This window comes from Dipteris shenzhenensis, chromosome 14, assembly GCF_047967505.1.
Source record: "Dipteris shenzhenensis isolate YYH24624 ecotype China chromosome 14, Dip_SZ_1.0, whole genome shotgun sequence".
Classification (NCBI taxonomy): domain Eukaryota; kingdom Viridiplantae; phylum Streptophyta; class Polypodiopsida; order Gleicheniales; family Dipteridaceae; genus Dipteris; species Dipteris shenzhenensis.
Window position 1 is genome coordinate 18,869,176 of NC_141609.1, and position 14,788 is coordinate 18,883,963.

General features: G+C 45.7%; 1 protein-coding gene across 2 annotated transcripts in view; it reads left to right on the forward strand.

The window, feature by feature from the left end:
* The window catches only part of LOC147894296 (binding protein), a 254,131-nt gene that overhangs the window by 147,488 nt on the left and 91,855 nt on the right, over positions 1 to 14,788 (forward strand). For both annotated transcript variants that reach the window (XM_087384649.1, XM_087384650.1), the window contains exon 20: positions 4,763 to 5,081. In XM_087384649.1, coding sequence (XP_087240775.1) covers positions 4,763 to 5,081 — 319 coding nt within the window. The remainder of the gene's footprint in view (positions 1 to 4,762; positions 5,082 to 14,788) is intronic.

Below are 14,788 nucleotides of genomic sequence, written 5' to 3' on the forward strand. Positions count from 1 at the left end.
AGTATTTTGAACCATGAAAAAGTGCATACCTTCCAAATTTGTGCGGAGTTTCCGGTCTTCACATAGACTCTCTCTCTCTCTCTCTCTCTCTCTCTCTCTCTCTCTCTCTCTCTCCCACACATGCTGCAGTTCCCGGATCAGCGATGCCTAGCTGCTTTCTTACATGAGATGACTCGCCACCGAGATACCTCTCTCCGAGCACGGCGACACGCGCAGCACACACAGCATGAGGACACTGATTTCTTCCAGTCACAGGATACCTCTCCTCAGTCTAGCCGACGACGCGGACGTGAGCGAGAGCCAGAGCCACGACAGCTGCGCCAGCGGACAGACTCACACATCCGGGTCCATGACATCTCGTCTCTGCTCTCTGCCCGCCCCACCGGGGTTACCGTTGCCCTCATCCACAGGGCCACCCGCCGCCCCCGACGACCGAGCTCGACTAGGCCGCGTGACGTCAGAGGCCAATCATCTATCGCAAGGTTTTTCCCGGCCTCTCATTTGACGGCCCCTCTATGATTGGTCTCTGACGATCACCACCTGCACATATATATTGTATCTCCCCCCTCTGCCCCATTTTTGGTGCCCCCCCCTTCTTTTTTGTATCATCTGGAGGTTGACACATATTTTTTGTATCAGGACTAGACACACCGTCCTTCATAACCTCTTTTTTGTAGAAACGGTTGGCTGGCTTGTTTTGAGACCGCCACCGTTATGCTCATTGTATCAGTTATCTTTAGTCTCATAGACCTTCACGGTCTCCCGAAGACTTTAATAAACTTTCTTTCTTTCTTTCTTTCTCTCTCTCTCTTAGCCTAGTCCTTGATCTAGGAAAAAGATGCTCTGATACCATGTTAAAACTTTGAGAGGACCATGCTAAAACTGAATGAAGATCAGAGACAAGATATCACAAAGGAACACATAGTTTCTTTTCTTCACAAAGAGAATACAAGTCACGTAGACGTCCCACACACTCATGTACAAGACCTTAAATAGGCAAATGGAGAAGTCCTCTTGTCCTTCACTTAGCATACCACCTCCAAGTGTCTCACATGAAACGAGGTACTTACAATTACTTGCCACATAGCACCTATATGGGTCTCAAGCCTAGCACATGACTAGAACCTTAGACACGCACTCCAATTTGGTAGTCATAGCTCCAATGTGGTATTGGATGCTATGATCAACTAATTCTCGACAATTTGGAATCTGGATACTGGCAGGGTGGTGTCTCAAATGCAGCTCTTCCTATACCGTTTGCTCCTCTAATGTCCGCTCCAACACCTCGTCGTCATCTCTTCTTAAGCTTTCTGCTTCTGTACTCTGAACTATTGGAGAAGCAGACTAGAGAACCTCTGCTACTAGTCTAGCTCTGCACTCTCAACTATTGGGGAAACATACTGGAGAAGCTATGCTACTAGTCTAGCTCTAAATTTGTATACATACTTTGAATTGTAATAGTCCTCCTTCAGTTGTAACAAGCAGTAATGCAAACTGAAAATTTTTAATTCTATATGAAACTTTTGAACATGAATATTCATAATGGAAAGCTCCTAAATCATCGTAGCCACCGGAAAGTAATCCTAGATGGAAAGCCCTGGTTAAATACATATTGAGCCACCTTAGTCTAAGGCCTTATCATCAATATAAAACCAATTTTCTGCACCATGGACGGGCATCTGTAGTCTCCTGTTCAATTATGTGAATAGGAGTGAATCAGGACAAGGGTGAAATGCATCATCTGCTCAAGCATCTCTGCCACTGAATTTAATAGGAAGGCATTCCATGCTTCTCTCTCAAGTGAGTGAATGCGACCTTCTCTTTCCCTCTTTTTGTCTGAGGGCAACTCCACCATGTTGAAGTCACTTCCAATATTCCATGAGTATGCTTTTTGGATCCAACAGAGAAGTTCCTTTCAAACAAGGCACAATTCTCTCTATTGTTGGCGGCATAAAGGTTAAGAAGACCAATCTTACGTCCCTCAATCAGAAGTAATATCCAAAGTGATCTAGAGGAAAATCTGATGAAGAGTGAAGTTATCTGCTTGTCCTCTTCTACAGGGTTGAAACCTAAAGAGAAGGCCTTAAAGAAGATCTTCCTGGAACTAAGCACCAAGGGGCTAGCCTTGAGCATTGTGATTGTGGCTCTAGGAGAGTTGAAGGGCACCCAAAAAAACCTTGTTCCAATAATTGAATATTAGAGAGGCGTGGGTGGGCAACAAGCATCTAGTCCCTAGCCTGTGATCTGGAAGGCTGGGACCCATGAATGCGTACAAAGAGGGTGGTGGAGCTAAACTTCACATCCCTTTGAAGCTGGAACAAACTCGTCTTTTGGGAAAGTACATGTTCTTGTGCCCGTTGGAACTGAGCGAGGATTGACTGAATGGGTGACCATTTGTCTATGAGGGTGGAAGGAAGATTCAAGCTAAGCTCTATTTTTCACTAAGAGTAAAAGGGAAGGGGCTTGGGGAAGGAAATGTCTGAGAGAGGAGGATCTAAGAGGGGAGGAGATGGGCGGAGAGGAGAGGAGGGATGGCATGAGGGGCTGCGAGAGAGGGAAGGGAAGTGGGTGAGGAGAGGAAGGTAGGAGTAGGCAGCGGAATGAGGGGAGAAAGAAAGAAAAGAAAGAAAGTTTATTTAAGTCTTCGGAAGACCGATGGGTCTATGAGATTGTGAAAAACCTGATACAATGAGCTGTGGTAGTGGAGCTACTAAACGAGCATCCATACCAATGCAGAATGCAAAAAAGCAAAATGGTGGTACTAAATCCTAAGTACAACATAGTCATATCTCGATTGTATATATCAATCAATCAATCTCAGCATCATCGTCGACATCATCATAACCATCATCATCATCATCATCATCAGCAGTAGGACATGAGGATGGATGAGGCTGTGGAAGTGGAGGCATGAGGTCAGCAATAGAGCGCTGACGCCCCCCCAAGGGTGCAGTCCTCCTGGTCGTAGCTCTGCATCTAACTAGGGCCACTGTGACCTCCGTCGGTCAGGCTCCGACCCTAAACAAGGAGGGGATGTCCCCAAGTATGATCTGTGAGTCAACCCTTTGTTTGAGTTGTCGGGTCACAGGCTCTGGGTCACAGTCATGTCGAGGTCTTGCCTCGTGGGGGTCTATGTGATATGGTTGAAAGAACTCCGTGATAGAGCTCTGAGAGGTATCAGTCGGGGGAGAAGTCTGCTCCTGTCTCCGTGCTCGGAGTATCCTATCTCGGTGTCTGAGCACCTCATGAATGAAACCAGCCAAACATCGCTGGTTTGGGTAGGAGAGGAACAGGCCAAAACCCCATCACTGTCTCTGAAGAGGTAGTAGAAACGCCCTCGGATCTCATAGTAAACAGGACATCTAAATATGAAATGCTCCTCTGTCTCAACCTCCTGCATGTCACATAGTGTGCATATGCGCCTCTCCCTGGGTAACTGCTTTGCTCTGCCACTCTCGATACGAAGTCTATGAGAAGAGATCCGGAACTGCCCAAGAGAGATCCTCAGTGAGTGGGGTAGGTGAGGGCAGCAGGGGGTAGAAGGCAGCAAGGTGGGGGACAGCAGAGGGAAGAGGGCAGCGAGGGGAGAGGGCAGCCGGGGGTGGAGAGGCAGTGAATGGACAGTGGGAAGTGGGCAGCAAGGGGGAGAGAGGCAGGGAAAGGATAGCGGGGGGGCGAGGCGGGCAGATGACAGCGTGGAGAGGGCAGCTAGGGGGAGAGATGTGCATTGTGGGGGAGGGAGCGTGGAGGTTGGGGAGGCTGGCGCTGGGACAGCAAGGGGTGAGACGGGGAGCTGTTGCTGCTCCATTCTCTGTTAGACTGATTGAGTGAGTGAGCATGCATCAGGAAGAACATCATTAGCTGAGGGTACCTGCTAATGGTGCAAGTGGATGAGGCTGAATACAAAGAAAACTGACCATAAAGTGGTCAATCAAGCTGTTTCTGTAGATGAGAGCTACTGGGCAAGTGTGTATTATAGTAAAGGGTCAAAGAAGCCTATGAGGCTAATTGGTAACACCTCAAGTGATGAAATGCCCCTGCGGGAGATAAAGTCAGATTACCAATGACCAAAAATAGGATGAACGATCGAATATCAAGTGAGAGCGCTCAATATTGTTCACCATGTGTAAGACACATGGTAGAAAACAGGAGACACAGTTCCATCACAAAAATGTGGCAGATAGTTTCAGCATGATATGGCGATGTCAGAGTTTACATAGATAAATGCTATTGGGCCAGTGTGGTAAAAGAGGTCATTGAGTAATCCTGTGCGTAAAATTCGGTGAATGGACAAATGTCAAGTGAAGGGAGCCCAACTGGGTTCCAATCTGGAAAGCAGTAGTGAAAAGAGTAAACTGGGCTTCATTCAACCTGGCTTGCAAAGATGATACAAAGCACTGCCCATGCTCTGGTAGTAAATTTGAATCTCTATTTCAGTCAAACAAAACAAAATGAAGCAAATTATTAGAGACAAATTGCAGTTGAGTGTCATAGCATAGGTTTGGCAGGCTAAAACTTAAGCTCCCTGCATGTAAAGGTGTACTGTGTTTTCAGTTGACGTGCTATAACAGGCATATGGGTATACAAGACTGCAAGTGTTATCATATATTATTCTTCCATTTGTGTCTTTCATACAAGAAGTGTATATACAACAAAAGGAAGCATTTTAATTCTTGAAAGTACTTTTTGGGTGTGAGTGGTCTGCATTTTGCTATGGGCGGATTTTATAAATTTACCTTTTCTGTGTGTACTGCATGCATAGGTATCCGAAAGTACCTGAGCCATTAACGAGGTGCACCCTTGGTGCTAGTTCTCCCCTTCCTGCATCTGAGGGGAGTGTTTCTGACCTCTCGTTAGGCAGATTTTCACTTCCTTTTCATGGACAACTTGGGCCAATCTACCTATTTGATGATTGCCTTTCTTCAGACCAGATTTTGGGGATCTTTCTGGCTGGTTCAGGCTATATGTATTCCTTTCTCCCTACAGAGGTTGGCTGTATTGTGGATAGCCTATCAGCTAACAGCATATTTGATATGAAGGATGGACTAGCCTCAAAAGTGGTTTTCGGATTCAATGCACAGGTAAACTGCGTACATGATTACCAGTTGTATAGCCTTGATAGGAGCATTTCTTGAGTTTTTTTGGACTCATCTCCATCTGTTCTACAGAATATTTTGAATCTATACATGAAGCAGTAGAAATTAGACTTTGTGTATGCTTTGATATGGGTGTATGCGGTTAATATGGGTTTGCTTTAAGGTAGACAGGTTTACCAATACTTCTGAACAGCTCAGTGTGTTAGAAAAGTATGCTTTGATGTATATGTTCAAGTCAGATAAAAATGGCCAAAAGAGATCCAAGATCTACCATTTTGCATGATGAAACAAGAGCTGCTTCTTATCTTAGAGCAGATCTTCCTATGCATGGTCACTCGACCAATTTTTTTTGAAAGATTACTCTCCAGATGAAAGAGCTGGCTGGAAATGTTGAATTTCACTGTTCTATTTGAAATATCTTCATAGAGGAGTATCAGATGGCATGACTTTCACAGGCAAGACTATGAATCACGAGTTCTTTCAATGAGCATTTTTGCATTAAAAGGAGGAAATTTCCTTCTTGTCTACCCGTCTGTTTTATATGCTTGTCTTCTGTGAACATAATTGCAGAATTAGCACTATCATCTATGTTTCCTGCTGAAAACCACTTTGTAGTATTGTCAAGTGAATCAGAGATTAGAGGCCAGTTTTTAGGGCGTCAGTTGCATTGCTGACACCAAGATTCGGGGGATTCAGGAAATGTGGTGTAGTGGCAGAGGATCAGGGTTGTTGGTGGTTGTCATCGATTTATCTTGGATTGAGCATATAAGATTCCTCGTAGGATACAGACTGGAGACTTCATCTCCATGCAGCCAAGTTGAATCAGGCTTCGAATTACATCATGAGTATCAATTAGAAGATACTATTTGTGATCAGCCCACTACCTTATGTTTTAAGTTTGAGTAGGGCCACTCAAGATTGCCGTTGCACTCATTGGTGTAATCTTTATCTTTGATACATAATCACAGAAAGTATCACTTCTCTCCGTGGCTTAGCACATGCAGTTGGCTTCAGAGAATAGGTAAATCTCTGAACTATTGCCTGTTTTTCCCAGGCTGAGATTGCTAAGCATTGCTGACGGGCTGGCATTCAATTGAAGTGTATTTGGTGGATCTGCCCAGATGAAAGGCAAAGGCTAAGCCTTTCATTCCCCATGCAAGATCAGTTTCAAAATTGATCTTGGTCATGGGATGAAAGGCCTCACACTCTCTCGTAAAGTGCCATGACGGCCAAGATGATCTCCTGGTCATCATTGATACAAGGGTGCCGAGGCATGGGCGAGGTCTACATCATCTCCAAGTAGGGCAGGAAGCTCCTGAGCTACATGGCTCACGTAGGTTGGATCAAGAGCACGATCAAAGTGGATTTGGACACAAGTGGGCATGGGGTGGCGTGTGGTTGGCATAGCACTAGAGATGGAGAAGGCTAGGTATGAGTGGTCAACACCAAGTGGGGGAGGAGGCACAATGAAGTCGTGTATGAGTAAAGCAAAGGCTAAGGGACCCATAAACAGTCCATTGTACTTGTCCCCTCGCTATGTGGGAAACAAGTGAGCCTGCCTGATGATGGCCATCTCTAGAGGCCGTTATATATAATCAAATCATGGACAGCCCCCAACTCCAATAGATGTCGCCCAAACCTTGTCACACATGTGGTGCATCTGTTGAGGGCCTCACTATCCCAAGCTCTGCGACATCTAGCTATAGTACTATAAGGGAATCAGATGTGAAGTCTAGCAAGCCCACCTATCTCTCTATTGTGAGTGCATTGAAGTCACCAAGGAGGGTATCTCCCTATCTGGAGAACATCGTGATGTCATCATATCTCCTCTCATATGGGTTGTGTCCCTTTGTAGTGACCTCATATGCATAGGATGACGTATCTGGCGGAAAATAGCACATCACAATGAAGATTGGTCATTCATCCGATCGCTGGACTTGTATCCACATATGTCGTGCATGCTCCTCTCTCCGTCTTACGGATATGAGTGGTTTCAAAGGTGATTTGAAGAGAATAGCTACAAGCTTTAGCCTCGTACCCCATTGCCTCTCCTCATCTCTCTCCTATGGCTGACTCCCATGTATATCTTGTCATTGTGGGCAGTAGTGTAGAAGATCATGCTTCTGTCGGTGTATATCTCTGAGAAACCGAAGCTGACAATGCCACCTCAAACCTATAGTGGGCTCCAAGAAAAAAGGGAGCCACTCCACTCCCTGCAGAAGATAGTCCTTCTAATAAAAGCTGCTTGAGAAGATCCTTGCATGCTCAACCAGATTGCCATCAGAGTGTGTACAATGCCTATCAAAATACTTACAAAGTGTGAGAAGGGTGGAACTAGGAGCCATCGATTGCCTTTGTGCATCTGGATCTCCATACGTGCCACGCTGAAATGTTCACTAAGATCTATCAAAAGGTATCCACTAAGGCATGTGTAGGTCTATGAGGAGAATGGGAAACATTATCCGGAGATCATGACTTGACTAAGTGTTGTCGAACCGAAAGAAACCAAGAGGAGCTATGCATCTCATAAAGGATCTGAGGCCTCGAAAGAGACTGCCAAGCCACCCAGCCCTAGATCATGAAGAAGGGGGAGGGAATAAAAGTACTCAAAAAATGTAGCAATCCTCATCTAGATTAACTTCTCCTATTTGCAATCCCATAAATGCTAAATGGACTCCTGAGCAAAAAGGCAGCGAGGGCAAGTAGGCTGATCCAAACTTGGACCTCCACAGGTTTTAGTGCAATCCCTCCATGATTAGAAACCCAAAAGATAATAGTGATTTTTGTATTCTTAAGGGACTTCTAGAGTCTTTTTCAAAAAGTTTCTGCAAGATTATAGAAATCTGAAAATTCTGCTAATGAGGAGCTTCGGTGGGCTTCTAGCTCTTAATATTTAGCTAAAACCTCCTAGTGTTGTTAACCAAGTAGCAAAAGAAAGGAAAGCTCTTTTCATGTTTCTCTGCATCAATCCACTCCCACCCCCCAGTGCCCCATTGCAAATACTTTATGAGGACGCGTCCAAACCCAAGTGAAAGTGATCCAGTACAAACATAAATATATACTTACATATGTTTTGTCTAGGTATCGACCTTAAGAAACATTGCTCATCAAGAACCAAAACTTGACAGGCTCAAAAACAACATCCACAAGGATATCCTCATCCGTGGATGTAGGTAACCTGCCGCCAGAGTGAACATCGAAAATTAAGACATCCTCGTCGAAGCCTTATAACATGGAGTGGGATACCTGACCTCGTAAAAACCCCAAGCCATATAGAGCGATGCTATGGCTTTCCATCTATGAGAACCTAGTCCGAGGGTAGGGATGCATTATTCAGCTCAATTATTTCTTCAATTCTTCCAAGGTGACTACCAACTCTGGCTTCGGATCATCCCGAAGGTTTTTGAAATCCTTCCAAGAGCCCTTGGTGCGGGACCTATCTCTCATATGGACCACTCCATGTAACTAGAAGTACCAAGAGGTTTGCCATGATGATCAAGTATGAGGTAATTCCACATTACAGATTGTCTTCAAAGAAGAGCGAAGGATTCTTCAAAGATTAGCCTTGAAGCTGCCCCAAGCTTTCAAGATTGCAGCCATAAGACAGGAGAAAGGAATCCTAAGATTTTCCTAGGTAAGGATCCACCTGATCCAATCCATCCAATCACCCCCCAAAGAGGGAGAGCTGGACTGCATGCTATGAATGAAGAAATATCTCCAAGGCTTTTGTCTTGGCAAAAGGCACTGCACTGTAAGTCTTGATCAATAATCTTGAGGCCATCTTCTTGTGTGGGGAGAATGAAGGTCTCCCAAGCCACTTTGCATCAAGCCCACTCCACAAGAAGTTCCTTATCTTCATTTTGACCTGAGTGATGCATTGCCTAGAGTGGCACCAACAAGGACAAAGAAATCATGTTGTGGCCAGCCTAGATGTGACGTCAAGTCTAGCTGGACTTCAAGAGAGGAGTTTTCTAATACTCTCCAATATAGGAGCAAACTATTGCAAAGGAGAGATACCCGCGCAGAACTGGCAGCCCAAATACAAGACAAAGACACCCTTGTGAATCTAAAAGAAACCTAAATGAGCCTGCAATCTGAGGTGTCCTCATTACTAACAGAAGCCTTTGGATTAGTTCCATCAGCAAGCTTCTCGTTGAGATCTCCTTATCCTACCTCAGGGGAAGCCTTAGCCCAATAATGTTTGCCTGAGATCTCAAAAAGATGCTTACAGGTTCAGCCAAGAATAAGTACAAGAAAGGGGAAAGAGGATATTGATCTGGAAATCTGAAATCTCTCTCCTTTGACCCCTCTGATATGCCATGTCCAACCACAAGGGGGGGTGAATTGAAGCTGGCAATGCATGTTCCTCTGCCAGTGCCCAAGGGACGAGAATAAAAATTTTGACTGAAAAGCAGTTTACTTAAATTTGCATAGCTTTAACTACCCAACTTGTGTTCTTGAAATAAAGATGTCAATAAGGCCCTCAATAACACCTGGATGAATTATGAATCAGCTGCCTTCTTGTGTGGGGAGAATCAAGGTCTCCGAAGCCACTCTGCATCAAGCCCACTTGACAAGAAATTCCTTATTAGCCTTTCGAGCTGAGTGATGCATTCCCTAGAGTGGCACCAACTAGGACAAATAAACCAGGTTGTGGCCAACAGGTTCCTGTTAACAATTACCACTTTAGATGCGAGTCAAGTCTAGCTGAACTTCAAGAGGGGAGTTTAATTCTAATACTCTCCAACATAGGAGTAAACTGTTGCAAAGGAGAGATACCCAATTAGAACTGGAAGCCTAGATATGTGACAAAAAGACCTTTTTGAATTCAAACTCAGCCCACAATATGAGGTGTCCTCGTTACTACAAGAAGCCATTGGATTTATTCCAATGAATAATTGCTCCTGCAAAACAAAATAAATCCAAGGCTGTCCTAAAAGCTGTGAGAGTCTAGGGGTTGACATGGAGTAGTGTCATCAGCACGCCAAATCTCCTCATCCTACCTCAGGGGAAAAGCCTTATCCCAATAATTTTTTCCTAAGATCTCAAAAAGATGCTCATGGCTTCGCCACAAATAAGTACAAGAAAGGGGCAAGAGGACATTGATCTAAAATTCTGACATTTCTCTCCTGTTACCCCCCAACCACAAGGGGGAGAAATGAACAGAAATGCATGTTCCTTCCCTAGTGGCCAAGGAACGAGACCCGAAATTGTGATCAGAAAGCAGTTTACCTAAATTTGAATAGTCTTTACTACCCATCTTGTATTCTTGAATATAAAGATGTCAATAAGACCCTCAGTAACACCCGGACGAATTACGAATTACCTGCCTTTGGCGATAATGAGGAAAACAACAAGGCCCTGAGTATTCCAACTAACAATCCTCATTGACAGGAGTAAGCATAGTGGAAAATGTTACTTGACCTAGTGGTGGAAACACCTTCTTCGTGTGAAATAGACCTATTGGAGTAGTGGAGGAGAGAAAAGTCCATAGGGAAAAGGACCCCCACACTTGTGGAAGTGGACGCTCTATCGGGAGGGTGTGAAAGAGAAGCGTCAACAAAGGTGGCATGCACAAATTCTGCCTCTCGACAAGCAATGCACAAACATGTAGGTGGTTCAAGAGAGTGGGGCTCCACATGGATAGATTACCCCCTTCCAGTACAGCTTAGACGCTCCATGTATCCCACTTGGGTACCATGAGAACCAGGTCATTCGAGAGGATCTCTTATAGCTACACACATTGAGGACCTAGTTGGAGCCAAGAGAGCTTCTAGTAAAGCTCAGCTTTATAGAGATCACTGCCTTCTCATCTCCGAGGAGGGCTTCATTCTCCCACTAGATTATACTCGGATTCAATTACCGCACTCATTGAGGATCTCCATTGGGCAGTTTTGAGTATCATCACATTGATTCCATATTGAGTGTGAATGAGCTGAGGGGATGCCTAGGGAGTGCCGCCTACGTACGCTATGCGATTGGCAGGAGGTTGAGTCAGAGGAGCACTTTGCACTCAGATGCCCTGTGTACTACGAGATCCGTGGTCGCTATCATTGTCTCTTTAGACACAACTTTGGGCCCCTCTCCGAACTCCTTTCGTATTCAGACAAGGGATGCCTCGTTGCTTTCATACATGAGGCGGTTCGACCTAGAGAGCTTTTACTCAGGATACACGATCATGAAGTCCTTCCAGTCTATGTACTACTTAGGACTTAGCATTCAGCATGGGTGATAGTGCTCGTTTAGTAGCCCCACCCTTTCTGCTTGTTGTATCAGGTTTTCTACCAGTCTCATAGACCCATCGGCCTTCCGTAGACTATAATAAACTTTCTTTCTTTCTTGTCTCTGTGTGTGTGTGTGTGTGTGTGTCTCTCTCTCTCTCTCTCTCTCTCTCTCTGTGTATTTCTTCTTCTAATTTTTTGCTTTGTTTCTTCCTTTGTGCTATCAAAGTTTTTGTTGTTTGGTTGTGTTTTCAAAGCATAGTAAGCACTGGGTTTACCAAAGAGATTTCGAAACCTTTCGAAACCTAGATAAGAGCTTATGCTTGGTTATTGATGAGAACATAAGAATATCTTTTTCTCTCTCTCCCTCTCTGTCTCTCTGTATTTCTTCTTCTAATTTTTTGCTTTGTTTCTTCCTTTGTGCTATCAAAGTTTACATTGTTTGGTTGCATTTTTAGAGCTTAGTAAGCATTGGGTTTACCCAAGAGATTTTTGAACCTTTCAAAACTGAGATAAGAGCTTATGCTTGGGTATTGATGAGAACATAAGTATATCTTTTCTTAATAAGAACTTGTCCAAGTTCACTTACAAACTCCCTTCCTTCCTTTGTTTATTGTGGTTTTGGTTTTTTCCCTGTTCTATAAAAAATATTATTTTGTAAGATTGGATATATTCTAGTCTTATGAAGGTATATATATTTGAAATCGTGAAGGCATTGTCTATGTGGTGTAGAGTCTTATGTGGATGCCGATCATGCTACTCTAAAGTACTTTTGTAAACAGCCAGATTTGGTTGACCACCAAGCTAGATGGATAGGCCTAATGCAAGAATTCCATATGGAAATTCAAGCTTAAAGAACAAGGATAATTAAGTTACTAATGCACTGCTACACATTATGCATAATATAAATTTCACAGTATTAGAGAGTATTCTAAGGACTGAGATTAAAGAAGCTCAAAACGTTAACAAGTATTTCTACAGTCTTTGGCCTAGGACTATTGCCGAGATTGTTGATGACATGGCATCTAGCGGTATGCTTAAGAGACATGGCAAGGTTGGGTGTTGGAAGCAATGGAGGCTCAAAAATTGAAGCACAAAGGAGAAAAACGAGATGCTATAATAGAGTGCTACAAAACTGAAGTGTGGAGGCTGAAGGGAGAGCCAACATAACAAAACCCTAGGGCTAACTGCGTACCAATCGTCCTAACTGACTAAAACTAGGCCTACAAGGCTCATACTAAGATATAAGTGGCATCTATGGATAGCCCATGAGATGGCCTACAAACCCCCCTCCATGGTATGGACTGAAGTATCCTGGACATGGCTCAGGATACCTAAATATCGAGTGTCATGGTTGCACATGTTCGTCCTGTAGGGATATAGCAACCTATGACTGTACAGAGTACAACAAATCAAGTTACAAAAGGTACTAAGTTTAAAGCTTGCCGAAAAGCCTCAAACTTAGGTCGAGGTAGAGCCTTCGTAAAAAGATCTGCCAAGTTGTCTTCAGTGGGAACATAAGACAACTCAATATCACCTGCTGATAATTACTCTCTGACATAGTGATAGTGAACCTCAACGTGCTTTGTGCGAGCATAAAAAACTGGATTCCGCGCAACAGCCAAAGCACTCTGACTATCAGTGAAGATGACGGTAGGAGCAGTCTAACATGCACAAAGATCTGCAAGTAGCTTTCGAAGCCAAACACACTCCACTGTAGCTGTAAAAGCCACTCTTAGTGTTACCTCGAGCTGTTGAGCTCCCCATCCTGCTGCTCCCTGCTGCCCTCCATCCTGCACCCCTCTCCCCTTCCTCCCAGCCCTTTCTCCCTCCCTCCTCCTCTCCCTGCCAGCCCCTCCTCCAAGGCTGCTGCCCCCTCTCCCACTCCCTTCCCTCCCTCTCCCGCTCCCTTCCCTCCCTCTCCCGCTACTGTCCCCCCTTCTACCTCTCCCGCCGCTGTTCCCCCCCTACCCTGCTGCTCCCTTCCCTCCCTACCCCCGCTACCTCTCCCTCCCTACCCCACTACCTATCCTTCCCTACCCCTACTTCTCTCCCTACCCCACTACCTCTCCCTCCCTACCCCGCTCCCTTCCCCTCCCCTTGCTGCTTTCTCCGCCTCTCCCTACCCCCCGCTGCTCCTCTCTCCTTACCCCCTGCTCCCCCTACCCCGCTCCCCCTACTTGCCCCTCCCTCCCTACCGCGTTGCCCTCTCCCCTCCTCTCCCTACCCCCTCGGTGCCCCTCCTTTCTATCCCCCTACTCCTTCTACCCCCTGCTACCCCTACCTTGGCTCTTTCCCCTCCCCGGCCCCTACCTCCTGCCCCTCCCTCTACCCCTCTCTCAGCCTCTGCATCACCACCTCCCTCCCCCTTCAACCCCTGACGAAACAAGAGAGAGATTTTCTCTCTCTGGCAGCAGGATTGTCGGACGGACAGAGAATCTTCGTGTTTGTGTTGGCCATTCCACCTTGATTGACGAATGGGTTTCCATTCAGCCAATCTGCGACCGCTTCCACTGGCCGCAAAAACAGTTACCTTTTGAAAGACGAGCTTCAGCAGCTCAAGACATACTCAGAGCAGGAGTACGACACCTTACTCTTTGCTCGCATCCATGGCTCACACCCCTCTAGGCTACAGGCTAGGGATTGGATGCTTTCGGCTTTACCTGGAGACCTCGCAGGGCACCTCACCGATGTTCGTCTGCTCGGATGAGGGTTCTTCGAGGTGGTATTTGATTCTCCAGAGTCAGCAGGTTCAGTACTCATGGCTAGTCCTTTGGCATTGAGCTCCAGGAGGATCTTTTTGACACCCTTCACTTTGGGTTTCGATCCAGTAGAGGAAGATAGCAGGGTTACCTCACTTTTCATCAGGTTTCCCAGCCTTCCTCAGGTCTACCATCGACTCTTACCATCCATAGGAGCTACTTTTGGGTTGGTCACAGAGATCCCTCCCTCCCCTGGCATGCCCTCTTCAACGGCAGAGGCTGTCATCTTGGATGGGGTGCCACGAGTCAGCGTCATCGTCTGTGACCCTGATACTACAAATAATCACATCATGCTTCAGTGACCAGATGGTTTCTTTTTTCGACAGAGAGTCGAGGTTGCTGGGAGACAGGATCAGTGCAGGATTTGCAAGACCCTTGGGCACTTCGCCAGGGATTGCCCAAGGAAGAAGAAAAGGCCCAAACGGTTTATTCCGCCTTCTCGTCCTACTTCTTCTACACGCGCTACTAGAGCCCCTCCTCGCCCAGGACCTTTGAGACCAGCCCCTAGACTTGGACCCTCTTCTTCAGCACGCACAGTACGATCAGTACCCCGTTGGATGCCTCTGAGGGTTGCTGATACTCCGCCATCTCTACAAGGCACCTCGGACCATTCTCAGCTACAGGTAGGTGATATTCCTACAGGCGTAGATGTGGTTGCCCTAGTCCCCCCACCTGCTCATTAGGAGGGGAACCCATTTCTTCAGGTCCT